Source organism: Gopherus flavomarginatus, chromosome 2 (assembly GCF_025201925.1).
Source record: "Gopherus flavomarginatus isolate rGopFla2 chromosome 2, rGopFla2.mat.asm, whole genome shotgun sequence".
NCBI lineage: Eukaryota > Metazoa > Chordata > Testudines > Testudinidae > Gopherus > Gopherus flavomarginatus.
The window spans coordinates 154,734,482-154,756,081 of NC_066618.1; the positions used below are offsets into that span (position 1 = coordinate 154,734,482).

At 42.8% G+C, this 21,600-nt stretch overlaps 1 protein-coding gene across 2 annotated transcripts in view; it reads left to right on the plus strand.

Moving 5' to 3' along the window:
* The window catches only part of TACR1 (tachykinin receptor 1), a 114,772-nt gene that overhangs the window by 53,670 nt on the left and 39,502 nt on the right, over window positions 1-21,600 (plus strand). For both annotated transcript variants that reach the window (XM_050940092.1, XM_050940093.1), the window contains exon 2: window positions 863-1,057. In XM_050940092.1, coding sequence (XP_050796049.1) covers window positions 863-1,057 — 195 coding nt within the window. The remainder of the gene's footprint in view (window positions 1-862; window positions 1,058-21,600) is intronic.

Genomic DNA, 21,600 nt, shown 5'->3' on the forward strand with positions numbered 1-21,600 from the left:
ATCCCTACCTCACAGAGTTGCAGTGTGGATAGAAATTATTAGATGATCCAATACTACATTGACGGGGGTCTTAAAGTACCTACAGATTCATCCCTTTGTCTCTCTGCTGAGATTACTCATTAGTGCCAGTTGAAAAGATAACTATGACATGGATACTTATCTGTTAGGAACTGGATTAAGCAATCACTTTGTACTGGTCACCGAACAGCTTCCAGATGTAGTGCTGGGCGCACTATTTGTTGAACGTCTCCTCTGTTCCGATTTATGATTGTGGTGATTGTCACATTTATTCCTTACTCAAAATTATGCAAAGAACTCCTGCAAATCATTCTTTATCCCAAACTGGCTAGAACTAGAAAGGGAAATCAAGCTCTATGTGCTTCTGTGGGAAAGAGCCTCCTCAAAATGGTAAAAAGCTATTAAAGGAGGAGTTTGAAAAAAAAAAAGACATGAGAAAACACCAGTCAATTGAGAAACCACCAACTTTATGCCACCAAATCACTATCAAACAAGCCAAGAAGCAGGACTATTTTGGTGGGGGGGGGGGGTGTATCATGGGGGTGTCTAACATGTGTTTTCCATCCTCCCTCTGCTGCTTGGTCCATATAGAGGCTAACAGAGATAGTACTTCAGCTTAAATAGTGCTTTAATGCTGCAGGTCATGAGTTTGAACCCCGTGAGCAGAGATCATTATAAAACAAACAGACCTCAGCTATTCTTGTTCTGCCAGATTCTGCTACCTGTAATCCATAGAGAAGATCCTTTACTATGTTAACAGTCTCATTGAATAAGAATCCGTGTCTTTTACGTCCCACGTTGCATGGCTACATTTTTAAAGCCCTTCTCTCTCTCTCTGTTACAGGTACATGGCTATTATTCATCCATTGCAACCCAGATTATCAGCCACAGCCACCAAGGTGGTCATCATTGTTATTTGGTCCCTGGCTTTATTGCTGGCGTTCCCGCAGGGTTATTACTCGACGACAATACAGTTTCCCAACAGGGTGGTGTGTCTGGTGGACTGGTCGGAGTATGACACCAGGGCGTATGAAAAAACGTGAGTCTTTCCTTTTCCTGCAGCGAAAAGCAAGGCAGAGAGGGAGGCTACACAGTATAGAAAGGATGCACTCCACAGAGGGGAAAAACAATGTGAAATATACAGACACAGAAGCAGCTGGGGAGAAATGGGTGACCAGATGTCCCAATTTTATAGGGACAGTCCCGATTTTGGGGTCTTTCTCTTATATAGGCTCCTATTACCCCCCACCCCATCCCAATTTTTCACACTTGCTGTCTGGTAACCCTAGGGGAGAGATGGAAAAGGGTGCAGGCTCCTGGCAATCACAGGACATTTGGTTGGGGGGGACACACCCATCTGATTTCAATGCATGCAATGTACTCAGTGTTGTGGGAGGAAGGTTCCTACCTTCCCATGCAAATATTCCCACTATTATATTCCATGATGAAAAAGTCTTCCTGCTCCTAAGTTTGCTGAGCCCCTGAAGCAAGATTCAGTATCATGGCAATACATCTCTACCTCAATATAACATGACCCGATATAATACAAATTCAGATATAACATGGTAAAGCAGTGCTCCGGGGGGCAGAGCTGCACACTCTGGTGGATCAAAGCAAGTTCAATATAACGTGGTTTCACCTATAATGTGGTAAGATTTTTTGGCTCCCGAGGACAGCGTTGTATCAAGGTAGAGGTGTATTTTAGCCTGTATACACTGTAGCATTTCCTTCACTTGAGAATCTCAGAACACTTAAAGGAGGTTATCATTATCACCAGTTGAGGAAACTGGCACAGAGAACTGAGGGGACTTGTCCTAGAGGCAGAATGGTGGAGCCATGCACAAAACTCAGGTCTCTTGACTCTGCATCTATTGACTTAACCACTGGACCGTACAGCCTCTGATCTAACACAAGCATCCAATTCCATTTACAACCCAGCATATAAGTGTACAGGTAGTTACCAATTTTCTTCTTTTAATTCTAGAAAGGTGGTAAGTAAACCCTAAGAAATCCCACGGTACTGCATCCATTGCATGTTTACTTTACAAAACAATAGATGTATTATCTCTTTCAGACAAGGTACAGGCACTTAAGGTCAAGAACTTTTAAATATTCTCGCTCACGGACCCATTCTTAGGCAGTTGAATAGGAGGGAGGGAAATGAGGTCAGTACAGAACAATAGGTTGGTTTTCTCTGAAGGCCTTCCATACAAATATTGACCAAGCTTGTCTGCAAAAGAAAGTCATATTGGCTTATCATGACAAAGATGCTGTTGCTGGTAATGTATTTTATCCCTGTCGAACTAACTGGGCCACAATTATCCATGCTCTAATTCCAGAGCTACACCAAAGACAAATTTGGCTCATTGGACCAATCTGCTATTCAGTAGTCCTATGCAGGAACTGTAAATTTCCATTTTGCAGAGAAATTCCCCACTTTTGAAATGTGCTTTTCAAATTTCAAAGAATCCATGAAATGATGTTTTTTTAAATTGTTTCAGGTTAATTGAAATAAGACAATATTATTTAGATTTTTTGGAATGTTATATTATTTTACATTATATTATAAAAATAACTTTTGAAACAAATGTTGTTTCAAAATGAAAAATGAAAATGTTCCATTCAGCTGAGATAAAAATGTTCTGTATGCTTCATTTAGATTTTTCCCCCTAAATACAATTTTCATTGAAATGGACACATTCCCACAGAACATTTAGACAAAGCAACATTTTCTAATGGAAAAATTCTGTTGGAAAATTTTTGATTAATTTTCTACAATTTAACTTCTATGATCATCTTGGGAAGAACAGTCAACTAAATGGAGATAAAAACAAAAATAAATAAAACCAACATGCATTATTGGTGACCAGATTCTGATAACTCATGGGTAAAGGGCTATTCAGAGCGAGAAAGGGTCTCATTGATTGCATTTGTGGATTAAGGAACTGTTCAGCATAAGGTCCCTAGGTAACTAAATCCTATTGCGTGTCATCTTGGGATACATGGAAATATAAATTAAACTGGATGTGATACAACCAATGATCAAAATGCTACACCATAGCCATTGCTGTGCTTGGCTGCTTTCTGTCCTCTAAAGCTAATTCTTGATGGAAATTTCATTGAAGGTATGATAGGACATGATATTCTGTCTCTATGGATGCAGATGGATTCTGCATTGCTCTTAGGGCATTATTTATGGTTGCAGTTTAATACAGCTTTATTTTGTGTGGCACTTTTCATGTGAACTGTGTCTTAAAATGCTTCACAGAGTGAGTACAATTCCAGTATGAAATGGCAAAATGGAGCTATGTCAGGAAAGACACTGACAAAATGGAAGAAATTCAGGGACAAGTAACTAAAATGATTAAGAGTTTGGATTGAAGGAGGAGAGATGAAAAGAGTTTGGTATGGACGGCTTGGCTAAGTAATAACTGAAAGGGGCTCACGCTGAAGTAAATACAGAGGCAGTAGAAGAATTGGCGAGGGTGGTCCAAGGGTGGAAAGCTAGGAGTAATGGTGCAAAGTTAGGAAAAGGAAATACTTCATTGTCATGTGGAATGTTAGACTGTGGAAAGGCCTCACAAAGAAGGCCATGCAAACTTGGCAAAGCACCCAAAACTGTACAGTGCTGTACAGAAGAGTTCTGCGTTGGCTGGGAGGGATGGAACTGCCAACTGAAAAGGTCCTTTCCAGTGCTTATGTCCATGATTATGTGGCAACAGCAGCCATTTCCCCAATATACCTGACCCTTTCCTATCTTGTAATGCAGATATGCTCTCTTGGAGTGCATGGGCTCCTCCAAGATGCTATTGTGGCATTATCACCTTGCCCTGCAGGGTTTAAGATCTGCTGAAACTAAGCTCACAGAAGTTCAGATTCATAGGACACCTAAAAGAGCTGGGTTTACTTATAAAACAAAAATCCTGTGGAGGAAGACAATAGGTTATATTAAAAACGACTCTGAAAATCCTATAGAATTCAATAGCAAATGAAATCCTTCTTAAGGGTGTTTTGAACCATCTTGTAAAATTTTATAGCAGGGATAGGATTCTCTTTTAAATTCGCCAGCATGGGTAAGAGAAAGGGGATGGCTCCCTATATAAACTTCTGCAGGAATTTTCAATAAGGCTTGAGCAATCTATTTCTAAACCATCAACCAGCCCTAATTAGTACAAATCAGCCCTTTGGCCTTACGCTGCCCCCATACTTGGGACCAATCTTGAAGAGGGTCAGACTCAAGGTCAGAAGGGACCACTGTGATCATTTAGTCCAGGGATTCTGTACCTTTTTTTTTTTCCTGAGGACCCCACAACATGCTTAAAAAATGCCATGGCCCACCTGTGCCACAAAAACTCTTTTTCTGCATATCCAGTACATTAAAAGCCAGGGCTGGTGTTAGGTAGTAACAAGCAGGGCAATTGCCCAGGCCCCACACCACAGAACTAAGTTGTTCTGGCTTTGGCTTTTAGCCACTGGTGGAGTTTGGGCTTCAGCTTTTTCCCCTGGGCCCAGTCCCTTTTCTCGGGTTTATTTTGGTGTACCCCCTGAAACCTACTCATAGCCCCCTAGTAGGCCCCAGATCCCTGGTTGAGAACCACTTATCTAGCCTGACCTCGTGAATAACACGGGGCAGGGAACTTCCTCCAACTAATTCCCAGAGCAGAGATTTTAGAAAATCATCCAATCTTGATTTAAAAGTTGTCAGTGATGGAGAATCCACCATGACCCTTGGTAAATTGTTCCAGTGGTCAATTACTCTCACTGTTAAAAATTTACACCTTATTTTCAGTGTGAATTTGTCTAGCTTCAATTTCCAGCCATTGGCTTGTATTAGAGCTTCCTCTGCTAGATGAAGAACCCATTATTAAATAATTATTCCACATGTAGATGCTAATAGACTAATCAAGTCATCCCTTAACCTTCTTTTTGTTAAGCTAAATAGATTGAGCTCTTTGAATCTATCACTATAAGGGATGTTTTCTGTGTTTTCTTTAACCATTCTCGTGGGTCTTCTCTGAACCCTCTCCAATTTATCAGCTTCCTTCTTGAATTGCGGACTCCAGAACTGGACACAGTATTCCAGCAGTGGCCATACCAGTGCCAAATACAGAGGTAAAATAATCTCTCAGCTCCTACTTGAAATTGCCCTTTTTATACTCCCCAGGATCATATTAACTCTTTTAGCCACTGGGTCACACTGAGAGCTCCAGACTGCCTCCTTAATTTTCACTTAAACCACTTGTGAGTGAATAATATAACCATCCCAAACTCACGCCAATAAACAAACATTTTAACATCAAATCACCTGGGTGCTCTCTATGCCTGTGTGTATTATAAAGCCTGAGCAAGACTGGCAGGTGAAAGATCTGGTAGAAGTTTTTCTAGCATGAATATATTTTCCTCCCACTGAGGTTCCTTCTAATTATTTCTAATATTTCAAAAGATTTTGGGTGACCCCACTGCTTTGACAGCGCTACAGCCGTTTTTGTTTTGCCCTTTGATGTCAGAGAGGCTGGCTGTTTCACTTCCCTTCTGTAGAAGCTTAATCAGAGGGTGAAGTAAAATGTCATGAGTTCAAAAAGACACTAGCAATCTAAAATCCAGAGGAATGATCAGCTAGGTTTCAGGTTGCTAAACTCATTATCAAACTGGTTGGTTGGCTGAAGCAAAGCAACTATTTCTCTAAGAGCCATTTAAAGGGTATCAAATCCTGATGCAGAGCCCCAAATCAGACAGGTAATGGCCCAGAGTTCATAGTAGAGATGATCTAGTCAATTATACTGACTGAGGAACTTCAAACGTTGGGAGGTTCAGATAATTAGTATTATTTGTATTTATGCACCTAGAGTCCTGATTTAGGCCCCTTGTGTAGGCACTGTGCAAATACATAGCAAGACAGTCATCGCTGAGAGAGCTTGTAGTCTAAATAGACAAAATGGAATGGGTAGGAGGCATAGGGACTCACCCAAGATTACACAGAAGGTTAGTGGCAGAACTGGGACTAGAATCCAGATGTCCTGTCTCCCAACCCAATGCCCTTTCTACTTGACAACACTGTCTCATGCTAGTTCACTGATTGAATCCTTTGAGAAGTGCCACTGTGAGGCAGATTAATCTATCGATGTGCTATATGAGCTAACGTATCTATATTATTGCTACTGCACAGATTATATTACACATGCAGCTCCTTACACATCATAATCTCTGGATTTGTGACAGTGAAAAGTTTGGGGAAGCCATGAAGCTTTTTGCTGGATTGTCTTGGATGGCTGGAATTACATGTGCCTCAGTGTACAATTCATGCAGAAAAATAAATTAAGCATAGCTCTCAATATTTCCTTAGCTACATTCTTTCGGCTCTACAAGCCGCAAACAAGTACTACAAATAGATGAATTTATCTGATCATGGTTTTGTAAAGAGAGACAATGTCTCTCGCTTTGAATGCCAGACACTGGGAAATTTGTTCTCTTGTCAATCTGTCAACCGGAAGGTTCAATGTGCCCCATGTGTTTCATCCTCTAATTGCATTTTGTTAGTTACAGTGGCAATACACTGGCTTAGAGGCTCTGGGCAATTTTCTTATGAGGATGGTGAGTAGCAAACAAGTTACTAAGGAGGAGAATGTTAATTATGCCTTTCATGATAAAATTAGCCTCTGCTAAGATGAAAATGCTCTGAAATTCCAAGCACAGCTATTCACAGTTATACCAGCTTTGACTCTACCTGCTACAGCAGAACTTGGTTGCATAATGTATAACAAGCTGTGATATTATTATTATTAATTATTCATATTACCGTAGCACCTAGGAGCTGTAGTCATGGACCAGGACCCCTTTGTGCTAGGTGTGGTATGAACACAGAACAAAAAGATGGTTCCTTGCCTCTGCAGCTTCTGATCTAAGTACAAGACAAAAGACAACAGGAGAAAATAGGACAGACATGGAAGCACAAGGAAAGAATTCTGGTCAGCCCAATAGGGAGTGGTCTCACCACCCCATCTTCCTAATCTTCGTCAAGCTTTTTGTAGGTATCACAGCAAAGAAGAGTTTTAAGGAGGGGTTTTCAGGGGGTTCATGAGGAGCTTTATGGGGAGCTCCTCCCAAGAATGAGGGACAGCATGGGAGAAAGCAAGAAGGTGTAACGATGGAGGCTGGCATTGTGGGCTGAGAGTCAGCATCTTGATAGCAAATACAGGATGATACGTAGGGTGTCTCTCTCTCTCTCGCACATGTGCTACAGCATGTGCAGAGCAACATTCTCTAGAGACAGTTGTAGGGCCACAAGCCATTTCAAAGCTTCTTCTGTGACATTGGAGATATCATCCAATTCACTTTTGGATCCATATTTGGGGCACTGTGTTGATGTGTTGGATGGTTTGGATGATAGATAGGGTGGGGATAGCTCTGTGAAGACTTGCTGGAATTGGGTAGTATTTGGTTACTTCACTTCATGGGATTATGGCCTTGATATGTCAAGGGAGCCTAAGACAGTGAGTTTCCCAAATCCTTTAGGCTCCTTTCAAAAACCCAGCCTAAATACACAGTACCCCTGGCATTGAGTAATGAAGGGAAGCAGAGGCAATGCATGGGGGACAGGCTGGATCACATCCCCCTGCCCTCAGATTTGATGCTTGGCTTGTACTGACATGAACACTGCTGAAGCCAGTTGCCCACACCCTTCCCCCCAACTATTGTCAGGCTTGGGTTGTGTCTGCAGGGAAGCTTGCCCTGCCTCTTCCCACCCTATACACTCTTTGTGCAAAGTCGAGTTGCTCAGGCTCTGATCACAAACTCATCTGATGGGGGTGGAAGGAAGAAACTGAAAGCAAAGATCAGCTTCCTATGAAATGCCGCCATATTCACCTCCAGCCTGTCATACATTTTCAGTGACTGACTTATTGGCAGGTGGCATATAGCTGGCTTGTTACCTTATTCAGGAGCATGCACTGTAGTCTAATTACGCCAATGGGTTTTCAGAATTTGGCAGGTCATTAACTTAAGTCTTCAGACTCAGCTTGGAGGCAGAGTGAGGATCCAATACTTGTTAACAGCTTGGGGGCCTTAATCACCACATCACTGAACAGAATATTTCTTGCATTAATAAATACCCAGAGCGAGGGAGCCTGGACTCTGAACAGCCTCATTTCTCCATGAATCCTTTGCCTTTGATGAAATGAAGCACTTCCACAGGTACAGCTGGGACAAAATCCTGACTTCTGTTACATAGGCAAGTGTCCATTGACTGCCCTTAGGAAGGGGGACAAGGCAGTAGCAGCCTTGGATACTGCTTGCCTGACACTCCAGTCCCTTTTTAATATCACAGTGTAGGTAATAGAGCAGAGGTTCTCAAACTGGGGTACGTGGTAGAATTTAGTCTGCGGGGGATGCATGAGATGCATTAGGGAAGCAGTGGGGTGGCTGGGTGGCTGGAAAGCAGTGACTGCTGTCTTGGTGCCCAGCTCTGAGGGTAGCATCGCCAGCAACAGCAGCAGAGAAGTAAGTGTGGCATTGCCATACCATGCCACTCTTACTTCTCCGCTGCTGCTGCTGGCGGCAGCGCTGCCTTCAGAGCTAGGTGCCCAGCCAGCAGCTTCTGCTCTCCACTTTGCCTTCAGAGTCAGGTGACCAAGAGTGGTGGCTGACGGCTGGGTGCCTGGAGAACGTGAACTACTACAGACAAGGAGTGGGGTGGGGTGGGGGTGGAGAGCAATCAAATAAGTTTGAAAACCACGGTGTTAGAGGATAAGGGAAGTCTTAGACTTAGATAAGCCCAAAATATAGGTGTCAGTCTGAAGTGAATGAGGATTTTATGCTTCTCAGTGCACAATGATTGATTCTGTTGCTCTTTCTAATGCATAGTGAGAGATGCTGGACAATGTATTGTTTTAATACAGGTCATACACCTAGAAGCAAAGAATGTGTGCAATAATTACAAGATAGGCGACTCTCTCCTGGGAAGCAGTGTAGCCTGATTTAGGGTGTACTAATAATATTAATTTGGATAATATGGGACTTTAATTTATTAATTTTATTATTAATTAATTATTAATATTAATAGTATGATTAGAAGATAAAAGTGTACTAATAATATTAATTTGGATAATATGAGAATTTAATTTATTAATTTTATTATTAATTAATTATTAATACTAATCTGTTTGATTAGAAGATAAAGGTTCTTGTCCTGAATCAGACTCCACAGAATTTACAAAAGGCCCTCGGGGGTATGACAGGAAGCTAACACTGTGACAGATATAGCCTTAAAGACGTTTTAGTAAAATCAATAACAGTAAGTAAATGGTAAAATACTCAGAGTTACAAAGTGATAATTGCATTACTGCTATTTAAAAGATACATATGATAATATAGTATTATATGCCACAAAGCGTGGGTTAATATACTCACACCTTTCCTTACCACCCTAGTGGTAAGAGACACAGGATCAGCCTTGCAATTCAGGTTTCTCAATTCTTGAGTGAGGGATGCAGTGCTTAGGAAAAGCTAATGCTACTTAGGGTTTACTTGACTGACTTATATTTAAAATCAAAACCTAATAAACAAAAAGAATAAGAATAAAACTTAGGGAAACCAAGCTTAGTCTAGTTCCTTTGAAATTTAAAGTTTAAGAATCAGGGCGTAGCCATGTTAGTCTGTATCCACAAAAACAACAAGGAGTCTGGTGTCACCTTAAAGATTAACAGATTTATTTGGGCATAAGCTTTGGTGGATAAAAAACCCACTTCTTCAGACGCATGGCAAAGTTTAAGAAGAACTAGTATAGCCCACTAATAGTAACAGTCATCGTAAATAGAACAGATAGAGAGATAGTGTAGAAATAGAATGTAAGTGAGATTGATAGAGAGGAGTGCTCTAGCGAGGGGGGTCACCTCTTTTATAGGGCACAAGTGCCAGAAATCCTTCCTCCTATGCTTCATTCCTCATCCACAAAATGTTAGGGTATGCTTACCCCATAGGCTAGTATGTTTGTGTGTACTGATGACATGTTCATATGCACGTATGTTTCCTTATGGTGTACTTGTTAAGTCTGTGAGTACAACATTGAACCCCCCCCATGCCATTCTCCATTGTCTATTGGTCTAGATAAAAGGTCATAGACATAGGCGCGGGTACTTATCTATTTAGGTAACAAGGTATAGGTCACCTTTACTTTCTGGGTAAAAGGTCTTAATATAGATATGCTAATTTTGCCTTAGCTTAACATACAGGATATAGCCTGTAGATCTCCTGCATTACAGCCAAACTTACTTTAATATAAATTTATAAACTTATTACAATAAACCAAATACTTAAATGATAAGAAAAAAGATACATATATATAGGCAAGCAAGCAGGTTAGTCCTATAGGCTACAGCAGTGACTCTGAAAAAGACCAGGGGCTATAGTGGATAATCAACTGAACATACACCCCCAGTGCGATGCTGCGACCAAAGAGGCTAATGCAATCTTTGGTTGTGTAAGCAGGGGAGCAGAGAAGGTATATTACTTCTGTGTTTGGCATTGGTGCAACTGCTACTGGAGCCAGTTCTGGTGTCCACAATTCAAGAAGGATGTTAATTGGAGAGGGTTCAGAGAGCAGCCATGAGAGTGATTAAAGGATTGGAAAACCTGATTTATGAGAGATTTAAGGAGTTCTATCTGCTTTGTTTAGCAAGGAGAAGGCTAAGGGATGATTTGGTCACAGTCAAGAAGTTCCTGTATGGGGAATAGAGGGCTCTTCAATCTAGCAGAGAAAGGTAAACAAGATCCAATAGCTGGAAATTGAAGCTAGACAAATTCAGACTAGCAATAAGGTGCAATTTTTTAACAGTTAGAGTAATTAACCATTAGAACAATTTACCAAGGGTTTGTGGTAGACATTTTTAAAATCAAGACTGATGTTTTTCTAAACTATAAATTCAAGTTCAAAACTGGAATTGAGGGAAGTTCTATGACCTGTGTTTATACAGCAGGTCAGACTAGATGATCGAAGTGGTCCTTTCTGGATTTATAATCTATTAATCTTTCCACAAAACACTCTGCACATGTCAGTGTGACAGCAAAAAGCACATGCTTTGCTCTTGCACCTGTGACTGCATTGTTACCTCTCAGCTTGGACACAGAGTGAATTCTTTGATAATCTCTCTGCAGAGAGGTGTCAGAACATAAATACCACATGTGTGCTAATCTCTACCAGAGACTTCAGAGTAACAGAACACTTTCTCCAGTCTGCCTCAATTCCTTGCACGGTAACCACTTTGGATATTGTCAGCTTACATCGAGGTGATCTTATCCAACTAGGCCCAGGGTCATGCACACACTTCCTTTCCGCCTCCCCACTCAACTTCAGTTATCAACACAGGACATGCACAAGTGTACAATAGTCTGTCTTCTGGGGGTGAAACGATGGAGCACTGTTTAAAAGGAAGCAATCAAGGAAGTATCTTGGGGCTTGTCTACAGGGAGAAATTGACCAGCATAGCTATCCCAGAGTAGCTCCCCTTGTGGACACTACTTCAGAATAACTGTCATTTTATTCTGGAATAATTACTTCACTTTGGTGGCAGAGTGATTATTCCAGAATAAAATCTCTTTTTCCAGAATAGCGTCCACACAGGGGAGCTACACTGGAATAGCTACAGCAGAATAGCTATTCTGGAGTAGCTATGCCAGTCAGTTTCCTCTGTGTAGACAAGGCCTTGGTGCTAAAAGCAGCGGATGGAGTCAGGACGTCTGGGTTCTTTTCCTGGCTCAGCCAATAGGACTTCCCTCAGAACTCATCCAAGACTCAGCTTCTTCTGCAAAATGGGAATATTAATTAACATATAAGCATTGGAGAGTTTAACAACCTCACATGAAAGGTATTGCATCACACACTATGCAGATACCTGCTGTGAAGCCAGTTCAGTAGCTGTGCTTGAAATTGCTACATAATTGAGGCCCTTATCCAAGCCCTGAAACTAAATTATCCTCTCAGTTGGACCATTAAAAATGCATCGACTCAAATAGAATTAAACTAGCATTACAGAAGAATGTATTTCAGTGACCCTTTTGCATCTCAGCCTGGTAGCGCTACTAAACCAGTGTTCTCTAGTTATGAAGGACGGGCAAGGATGCGAGTGAAACAAGACTTTGGATGATTAAGGAGCCATGTTGACTGATTCCAACATGAGTCCTATTTAGCCTAGAGATTTTGCTACATAGCTTGAATTGGAGATCCTCAGGATTCCAGTAGATACACAGAGGACACCCTGTCTTTGGGTAGAAAAAAAATCTGTCGGGGAGCAATCCGCACAGCTCCAGGTTGAACTACAATCAATTGCAGGCTGCTGTCATCAGAGGCTTCCTACACACTGCTCTGAGTGCTCGCAAACAAAATGAGACTTCCCAATTATGTGTTGTTCATACTACAATGTCATAAGAACGGCCATACTAGCTCAGACCAATAGTCAATCTAGCCCAGTATCCTGTTTTCCAACAATGACAGGTGTGTCAGGGGGAGAAAACAGAACAGGGTAATTTATTGAGTGATCCCTCCCTTGTTGTCCAGTCCCAGCTGATGGAGGACAAGTTTGGGCTGCTTTTCCATGCAGATTGTTTGCAACTCTGTTTTCTTGGGAGAATTGGGAAAATTTGAGCATCCTTTTCAGGAACTGACTAAATCCATTCTCCCCACTATTTCTTTCAAACAAAAGCCTTTCTGATCCTGTTAAGAATTCATCCCAGATACTCTGGCACTCTTCATGGTTGTCTAGTGTCTCATCAGCTGAAGAAAAATATCCAGCTAAGCGCTCTAGGCCTCTGGCTTTGAATGGGCATAACCATCTCTCCTTGCATTGGGATCACTCCCATTTAAAACCTAAGTATCTTCACCGAGGCTGTTAGGAAACCAGTGATGCTTTGTGAACGTGTCACATTTTTCTATCAATTCCTTGTAGAAATATCTAGGGTTGATATTGCAGAAAATACAAGACAACTTATTGGTGACTGCATGGGGGTTTGTCCTTCAATTAGCACTGGGTGAAGGTGTTTCGTTATCCCTGCCTTCAGGCTGTTTTTTTCATCCAAAACGCTATGCCAATCTGGAGTTACAAATGATGAAGACCATGGGGCTTAACAGTGGCTCTGATGAACCTGGACAGCACTAAGAAAGGGAAGGACATGCCCTGCATGAGTGACCATGCCTACAGGTGTGATACCTTTCAAAGGAGCAACACTTAAAGATTGGGAGACATGCAGGAAGGGAGTCCCTGGGCTACCCCAGCGTAGCCCGTGTCCTTCACCACACAGCCATCCAGGAAATCGATGGGCCACCATTCTGCTACTGTCCTTGCCGAGTGCGCTAGCTGACCCTTCCCCTAACTGAGCTCAGGGCCCCATTGTGCTAGGTACTGTACAGACATCCAGCCAGAGCGAGTTTATAATCTAAATAGACAGGCCCAGACAAAGGCTTGGAGAATGGAAGGATTATGGGGGAGCACAGCAAACTGCCTTAGGTCAAGAGTTAGAGAGATGGGAACTGAGCTCAGGCCTGAGTCCTAGACCAGCAGATTAACCTGCTGGGAAAGGCTCTCTAGGTCCTCTCCCCAACTAGTACACCCTACGACAGCTGAGCAGATGGAATCTAGCTACCAGTGTTTTGGTGAATCCTGATGTACGTCCAAGCAGCTTTAAGAGGCTGTTTTGTACAGGCCATTTGTCCTGCAGCCCACCATGCAATTGCACTGAAAGATTCTTCTCTGAAACACTGCTGTTCATCTCATACTGAACTAAGTGCATACCCTAATGGCGCAGTAAACAGCAAACCTCTCCAGCGTGATTCAGTGCATGATGGAGCAGCATTTTCCCCTGCAGGAGGCAAACCTTTGAGTCCCCTCAGCTGCAGGAAATCAACCAGGTGGCTGGAAAAGCGTTAGAAGCAAATGAACTGGCACAGCTAGATAATAATGGGGATAGATAATAAAACAGAAAATATCATAATGCCGCTATACAAATCCATGCTATGCCCACACCTGGAATACTGCAGTTCTGGTCACCCGATCTCAAAAACGATACATCAGATTGGAAAAGGTACAGAGAAGAGCAACAAAAATGATCAGGGATATGGAACAGCTTCTATATAAGGAGAGATTTAAAAGACTGAGTATCAGAGGGGTAGCCGTGTTAGTCTGGATCTGTAAAAGCAGCAAAGAATCCTCTGGCACCTTATAGACTAACAGATGTGTTGGAGCATGAGCTTTCGTGGGTGAATACCCACTTCGACAGATGCATGTAGTGGAAATTTCCAGGGGCAGGTATATATATGCAGGTAAGCTAGAGATAATGAGGTTAGTTCAATCAGGGAGGATGAGGCCCTGTTCTAGCAGTTGAGGTGTGAAAACCAAGGGAGGAGAAACTGGTTTTGTAATTGGCAAGCCATTCACAGTCTTCGTTTAATCCTGAGCTGATGGTGTCAAATTTGCAGATGAACTGAAGCTCAGCAGTTTCTCTTTGAAGTCTGGTCCTGAAGTTTTTTTGCTGCAGGATGGCCACCTTAAGGTCTGCTATAGTGTGGCCAGGGAGGTTGAAGTGTTCTCCTACAGGTTTTTGTATATTGCCATTCCTAATATCTGATTTGTGTCCGTTTATCTTTTTCTGTAGCAACTGTCCAGTTTGGCCGATGTACATAGCAGAGAGGCATTGCTGGCATATGATGGCGTATATTACATTGGTGGACGTGCAGGTGAATGAACGGTGATGGTGTGGCTGATCTGGTTAGGTCCTGTGATGGTGTTGCAGGTGTAGATATGTGGGCAGAGTTGGCATCGAGGTTTGTTGCATCGAGTGGTTCCTGAGCTAGAGTTCCTATGGTGCGGTGTGCAGTTACTGGTGAGAATATGTTTCAGGTTGGCAGGTTGCCTGTGGGCGAGGACTGGCCTGCCATCCAAGGCCTGTGAAAGTGTGGGATCATTGTCCAGAATGGGTTGTAGATCCCTGATGATGCGTTGGAGAGGTTTTAGCTGGGGACTGTATGTGATGGCCTATGGAGTCCTGTTGGTTTCTTTCTTGGGTTTGTCTTGCAGTAGGAGGCTTCTGGGTACACGTCTGGCTCTGTTGATCTGTTTCCTTATTTCCTCGTGCGGGTATTGTAGTTTTGAGAATGTTTGGTGGAGATTTTGTAGGTGTTGGTCTCTGTCTGAGGGGTTAGAGCAGATGCGGTTGTACCTCAGTGCTTGGCTGTAGACAATGGATCGTGTGATGTGCCCGGGATGGAAGCTGGAGGCATGAAGGTAGGCATAGCGGTTGGTAGGTTTTCAGTATAGGGTGGTGGTAATGTGACCATCACTTATTTGCACCCTGGTGTCTAGGAAGTGGACCTCCCGTGTAGATTGGTCCACGCTGAGGTTGATGGTGGGGTGGAAGCTGTTGAAATCGTGGTGGAATTTTTCCAGAGTCTCCTTCCCATGGGTCCAGATGATGAAGATGTCATCAGTGTAGCGTACGTAGAGAAGGGGCGTGAGTGGACGAGAGCTGAGGAAGCGTTGTTCCAGGTCGGCCATAAAAATATTGGACAGTCGCTACGGAAAAGGATAAACGGACACAAATCAGATATTAGGAATGGCAATATACAAAAACCTGAGGAGAACACTTCAACCTCCCTGGCCACACTATAGCAGACCTTAAGGTGGCCATCCTGCAGCAAAAAAACTTCAGGACCAGACTTCAAAGAGAAACTGCTGAGCTTCAGTTCATCTGCAAATTTGACACCATCAGCTCAGGATTAAACGAAGACTGTGAATGGCTTGCCAATTACAAAACCAGTTTCTCCTCCCTTGGTTTTCACACCTCAACTGCTAGAACAGGGCCTCATCCTCCCTGATTGAACTACCTCATTATCTCTAGCTTACCTGCATATATATACCTGCCCCTGGAAATTTCCACTGCATGCATCTGACGAAGTGGGTATTCACCCACGAAAGCTCATGCTCCAAAACGTCTGTTAGTCTATAAGGTGCCACAGGATTCTTTGCTGCTTTTAAAAGACTGAGACTGTTCCACTTAGAAAAGAGATAACTAAGGAGGGATAGGATAGCGGTCTGTAAAAATCATGAATGATGTGAAGAAAGTGAATAGGGAAGTGTTATTTCCCCATTCACATAACACAAGAACCAGGGGTCACTCAATGAAATGAATAGGCAGCAGGTTTAAAACAAACATAAGGAAATACTTCTTCACACAACACACAGTCTACCTGTGGAACTTGGTGCCAGGGGTTTATGTGAAGGCCAGAAGTATAACTGGGTTAAAAAAAGAATTAGATATGTTGCTGGATGACAGGTCCATCAATGGATATTAGCTAAGAAGTATAGATTCACAGACTCTAGGACTGGAAGGGACCTCGAGAGGTCATCGAGTCCAGTCCCCTGCCCTCATGGCAGGACCAAACACTGTCTAGACCATCTCTGATAGACATTTATCTAACCTACTCTTAAATATCTCCAGAGATGGAGATTCCACAACCTCCCTAGGCAATTTATTCCAGTGTTTAACTACCCTGACAGTTAGGAACTTTTTCCTAATGTCCAACCTAAATCTCCCTTGCTGCAGTTTAAGCCCATTGCTTCTTGTTCTATCATTAAAGGCTGAGGTGAACAAGTTTTCTCCCTCCTCCTGATGACACCCTTTTAGATATCTGAAAACTGTTATCATGTCCCCTCTCAGTCTTCTCCTTTCCAAACTAAATAAACCCAATTCTTTCAGCCTTCCTTCATGGGTCATGTTCTCAAGACCTTTAATCATTCTTGTTGCTCTTCTCTGGACCCTCTCCAATTTCTCCACATCTTTCTTGAAATGCGGTGCCCAGAACTAGACACAATACTCCAGTTGAGGCCTAACCAGCGCAGAGTAGAGCGGAAGAATGACTTCTTGGGTCTTGTTTACAACACACCTGTTAATCCATCCCAGAATCACGTTTGCTTTTTTTGCAACAGTATCACACTGTTGACTCATATTAAGCTTGTGGTCCACTATGACCCCTAGATCTCTTTCTGCCATACTCCTTGCTAGACAGTCTCTTCCCATTCTGTATGTGTGAAACTGATTGTTCCTTCCTAAGTGGAGCACTTTGCATTTGTCTTTATTGAACTTCATTCGGTTTACCTCAGACCATTTCTCCAATTTGTCCAGATCATTTTGAATTTTGACCCTGTGCTCCAAAGCAGTTGCAATCCCTCCCAGTTTGGTATCATCTGCAAACTTAATAAGCATACATTCTATGCCAACATCTAAGTTGTTGATGAAGATATTGAACAGAGCCGGTCCCAAAACAGACCGCTGTGGAATCCCACTTGTTATACCTTTCCAGCAGGATTGGGAGTCATTAATAACTACTCTCTGAGTACAGTTATCCAGCCAGTTATGCACCCACCTTATAGTAGCCCCATCTAAATTGTATTTGCCTAGTTTATCGATAAGGATATCATGCAAGACCGTATCAAATGCCTTACTAAAGTCTAGGTGTACCACATCCACCGCTTCTCCCTTATTCACAAGACTCGTTATCCTATCAAAGAAAGCTATCAGATAGGTTTGACACGATTTGTTCTATACAAATCCATGCTGGCTATTCCCTATCACCCTACCACCTTCCAAGTATTTGCAGATGATTTCTTTAATTACTTGCTCCATTATCTTCCCTGGCACAGAAATTAAACTAACTGGTCTGTAGTTTCCTGGGTTGTTTTTATTTCCGTTTATATAGATGGGCACTATATTTGCCTTTTTCCAGTCTTCTGGAATCTCTCCCGTCTCCCATGACTTTCCAAAGATAATAGCTAGAGGCTCAGATACCTCCTCTATTAACTCCTTGAGTATTCTAGGATGCATTTCATCAGGCCCTGGTGACTTGCAGGCATCTAACGTTTCTAAGTGATTTTTAACTTGCTCTTTTTTTATTTTATCTTCTAAACCTACCCCCTTCCCATAAGTATTCACTATGTTAGACATTCCTTCAGACTTCTCAGTGAAGACCGAAACAAAGAAGTCATTAAGCATCTCTGCCATTTCCAAGTTTCCTGTTACTGTTTCTCCCTCCTCACTGAGCAGTGGGCCTACCCTGTCCTTGGTCTTCCTCTTGCTTCTTATGTATTGATAAAAAGTCTTCTTGTTTCCCTTTATTCCCATAGCTAGTTTGAGCTCATTTTGTACCTTTGCCTTTCTAATCTTGCCCCTGCATTCCTGTGTTGTTTGCCTATATTCATCCTTTGTAATCTGACCTAGTTTCCATTTTTATATGACTCCTTTTTATTTTGTAGGTCATGCAAGATCTCGTGGTTAAGCCAAGGTGGTCTTTTGCCACATTTTCTATCTTTCCTACCCATCGGAATAGCTTGCTTTTGGGCTCTTAATAGTGTCCCTTTGAAAAACTGCCAACTCTCCTCAGTTGTTTTTCTCCTCAGTCTTGATTCCCATGGGACCTTACCTATCAGCTCTCTTAGCTTACCAAAATCCTCCTTCCTGAAATCCATTGTCTCTATTTTGCTGTACTCCCTTCTACCCTTCCTTAGAATTGCAAACTCTATGCAGTGTAGTTGTGTCAAACAACATGGGTCTCTCTTTCACCAACAGAAGTTTGTCCAATAAAAGATATTACCTTATCCACCTTCTCTCTCTGATTAGCTAAGATGGTCAGGGATGCCATCTCATGTTCCAAGTATCCCTAAACCTCTGACTGCCAGAAGCTGGTACTGGAGGACAGAGGATGGATCACTCAATAATTGCCCTGTTCATTCCCTTTGAAGGATCTGGCACTGGCCACTCTTTAAAGACAGGATACTGGGCTAGAGAGACCATGGGTCTGACACAGTATGGCTGTTCTAATGTTCTTAGCAGGTTGGCATGCTGAGCACAGAATATTTCATTGTCAGTTACACCCTCTGCCAAAACTAGAGCTGCACTGAAGGCTGGACTGGGAAATTCCAAGCTTCCTCATACCAGAGCTGATCACACTGAGGAGGATCTCTGGTTCATCTAGATCAGCATTCTGCAGCCAACGGTGGTCAGCACTGGATGCTTTAGAAGGTGGCATATAAATTATACAATATACCTGCTAATTGCAACACTACACCATGGGGGAAATGTGGGTGAGGGGGCAGATTTCTTCCTGAACCCAAGTGGTGATCTGTGCCCTCAGATTATACCTTGGAAGTGTAAGGCTTGGTGGCAAGTGTCACTGCAGACACTACTCTTCCTCATACAGGGTGAAACTAATCTCTGGTATACAGTATTGATAATTTGCTGATAATTAATAATGAATTGATAACCAATAATTGATTAGAAATTTTAACTGTGATTAGAGGTTTAAGGAGAGGGGTTCAGTCAAGTCTGGATTAGTTCATCAACAACAAACCTTGGATAAATCCATTTGATTGGTTTTATTGATTTAATAGCAAAGCCAGCTCACACACACAGAAGCATACAGTTACCAACATCTCCTGTAGCTCTCCGAGAGCCTACATCCAAGCTGCATGGTTCTACTTCCTCATGATGATTTAGGGTAAGTATAACCTTTCTTGCCCTTCTTGTTTATCACTCTAATCCTTACCCAGTTCCTTCTTTGGGCACATACTTCTTAGGTTATTTTCTCCAGATAGTTGCTCATTGTTTATCCCCTTATTTGGGCAATTTTATCTGTTGTATCTTTTGCACACATTATTTGCACAGCTATTTTTAAAAATACACCACAGATTACTGCTCAGCAAAATGTCAGTTCTTAGAGTTACCTTTACTACAAGCCATCTTTGGACTTCTGCTCCCAGGCAAGACTTAAATTCTCTCTCTAGCCTATCTTAAATGGCAACAGAAGGCTGGCAGTGCTAGGTCCTCCACACCACGGAAGCCCCACATAAGGTTTCATGCATCTTCCCCAGGCTCTGCATGCTGCCAAACTAGTCCCTTGGCCGGCTCATGCTGGGGCAGAGCAGGAGGTCACCTTGACAGTGGCCTTGGAAGTGGCTACAGACTGTCATTATGTGGATCTACTAGCCCCAGGTCCATTGCAACCAAGACAGGGAGATGTGACTACTATCAAGTTCTCAGACTGAAAAAAACCTGGGGCAGGGGCGGGAGCGGGGCTGGGGGGCAGAGAGATGAGAGGAGGTGGTACACAGGGGGTGAGGGGTCACATGGCAACCTAGTGTCCTGGTTTTTGCCTGGAGGGGGCTGAATTTTGCCTCTTTCCACTGGCGTAGAGCCAGGGGCGGCTCCAGGCCCCAGCACGCCAAGCGTGTGCTTGGGGCGGCAAGCCACGGGGGGTGCTCTGTCAGTGCAGTGAGGGCAGCAGACCCTCCACAGGCACTGTCTTTCTTGGGGCGGCAAAATGCCTAGAGCCACCCCTGCGTAGAGCCCTGATGGAATGAATAAGGTTTAATCTGCAATTCATCTGGATGTGAATGAGTGGTGAGGATTTCAGCACCTGCCCTTGGAAGACAGTTTTGCTGGTCATAGATTATAAAGCCAGACAGGCCCATAGTCTGACTTCCCGCATAACACAGGCCATTAGACTTCCCAAAGTAATTCCCTTTTGAACAAGAGCAGATCTTTTAGAAAAACAGCAGGTCAATTACCCTCACTGTTAAAATTTGCACCTTCTTTCTAGTCTGGAGTCGTCCAGGTTTGTCTTCCAGCCATTGGATCTTGTTATACCTTTCTCTGCTAGACTGAAGAGATGTCTTATCAAATTTCTGTTCCCCAGGAAGGAGCTTATGTTGATCAAGTCACCCCTTAGCCTTCTCTTTGTTAAAGAAAAGAGATGGAACCCCTTGAGCCTGTCATAAGTCAGGTTTTCCAATCCTTTAATCCTTCCCCTGGCTGCTCCCTGAACACTCTCCATTCCCCACCCCCCTCCACTGGAAGGTCTATATGTGGTGTTTTGATGCCTGTATATTTAGAATTATTATTCTGCACCCTGGTATATTGGATACATCCTTCTATAAACATGAAGTAATAGGCATTACCTTTGGGTACAGCTCCTCTTTTGTTAGTTCATTTATGTATAAAATGGACCTAAACCCTGCCTCCTAGAGGGATGCATGAAATGATTAATACTGATTGATGTTGGCCAAATGCTCCAGTTGCTTGCATGAACGATCTGTAGGAATGCAAAGCAAGTTGAAACGGCACACATTGCTCCGAGCAAAAAGGCACCCGTCCTGATTGAACCCAGTCTCCTTAGTTCCACACAGGCCTGTCACTATTGCAGAGATGCAGCTACATCAGCGAATGGCGCTCATGTAAAATATTGTCTTCATACAAAGATATTAAACCTAATTCTCCCCGGGAAATCATTGCGGTTATAGTGGTGTGGATCTGAAATAATGTAGCAAAAGAAAGAATCAGGGCCATTCATCTCCTGCTGGTTTTAAGTTCCCTGCGCTGTTACAATCTTGTGTCCCTGATCTCCCTTGCAATTGGGCTTTGGCAGGCTGTGAGGCCTGTCGGTCCCAGTTCTAGCACTGCCCTAGTAATGGGAAGCCAGTGTTAATTCCGGACGCTGTTTTGCTTTTCCTAAAATAACCTTGAAGAGGCAGGTGGCTAGGCTGGTGTCAA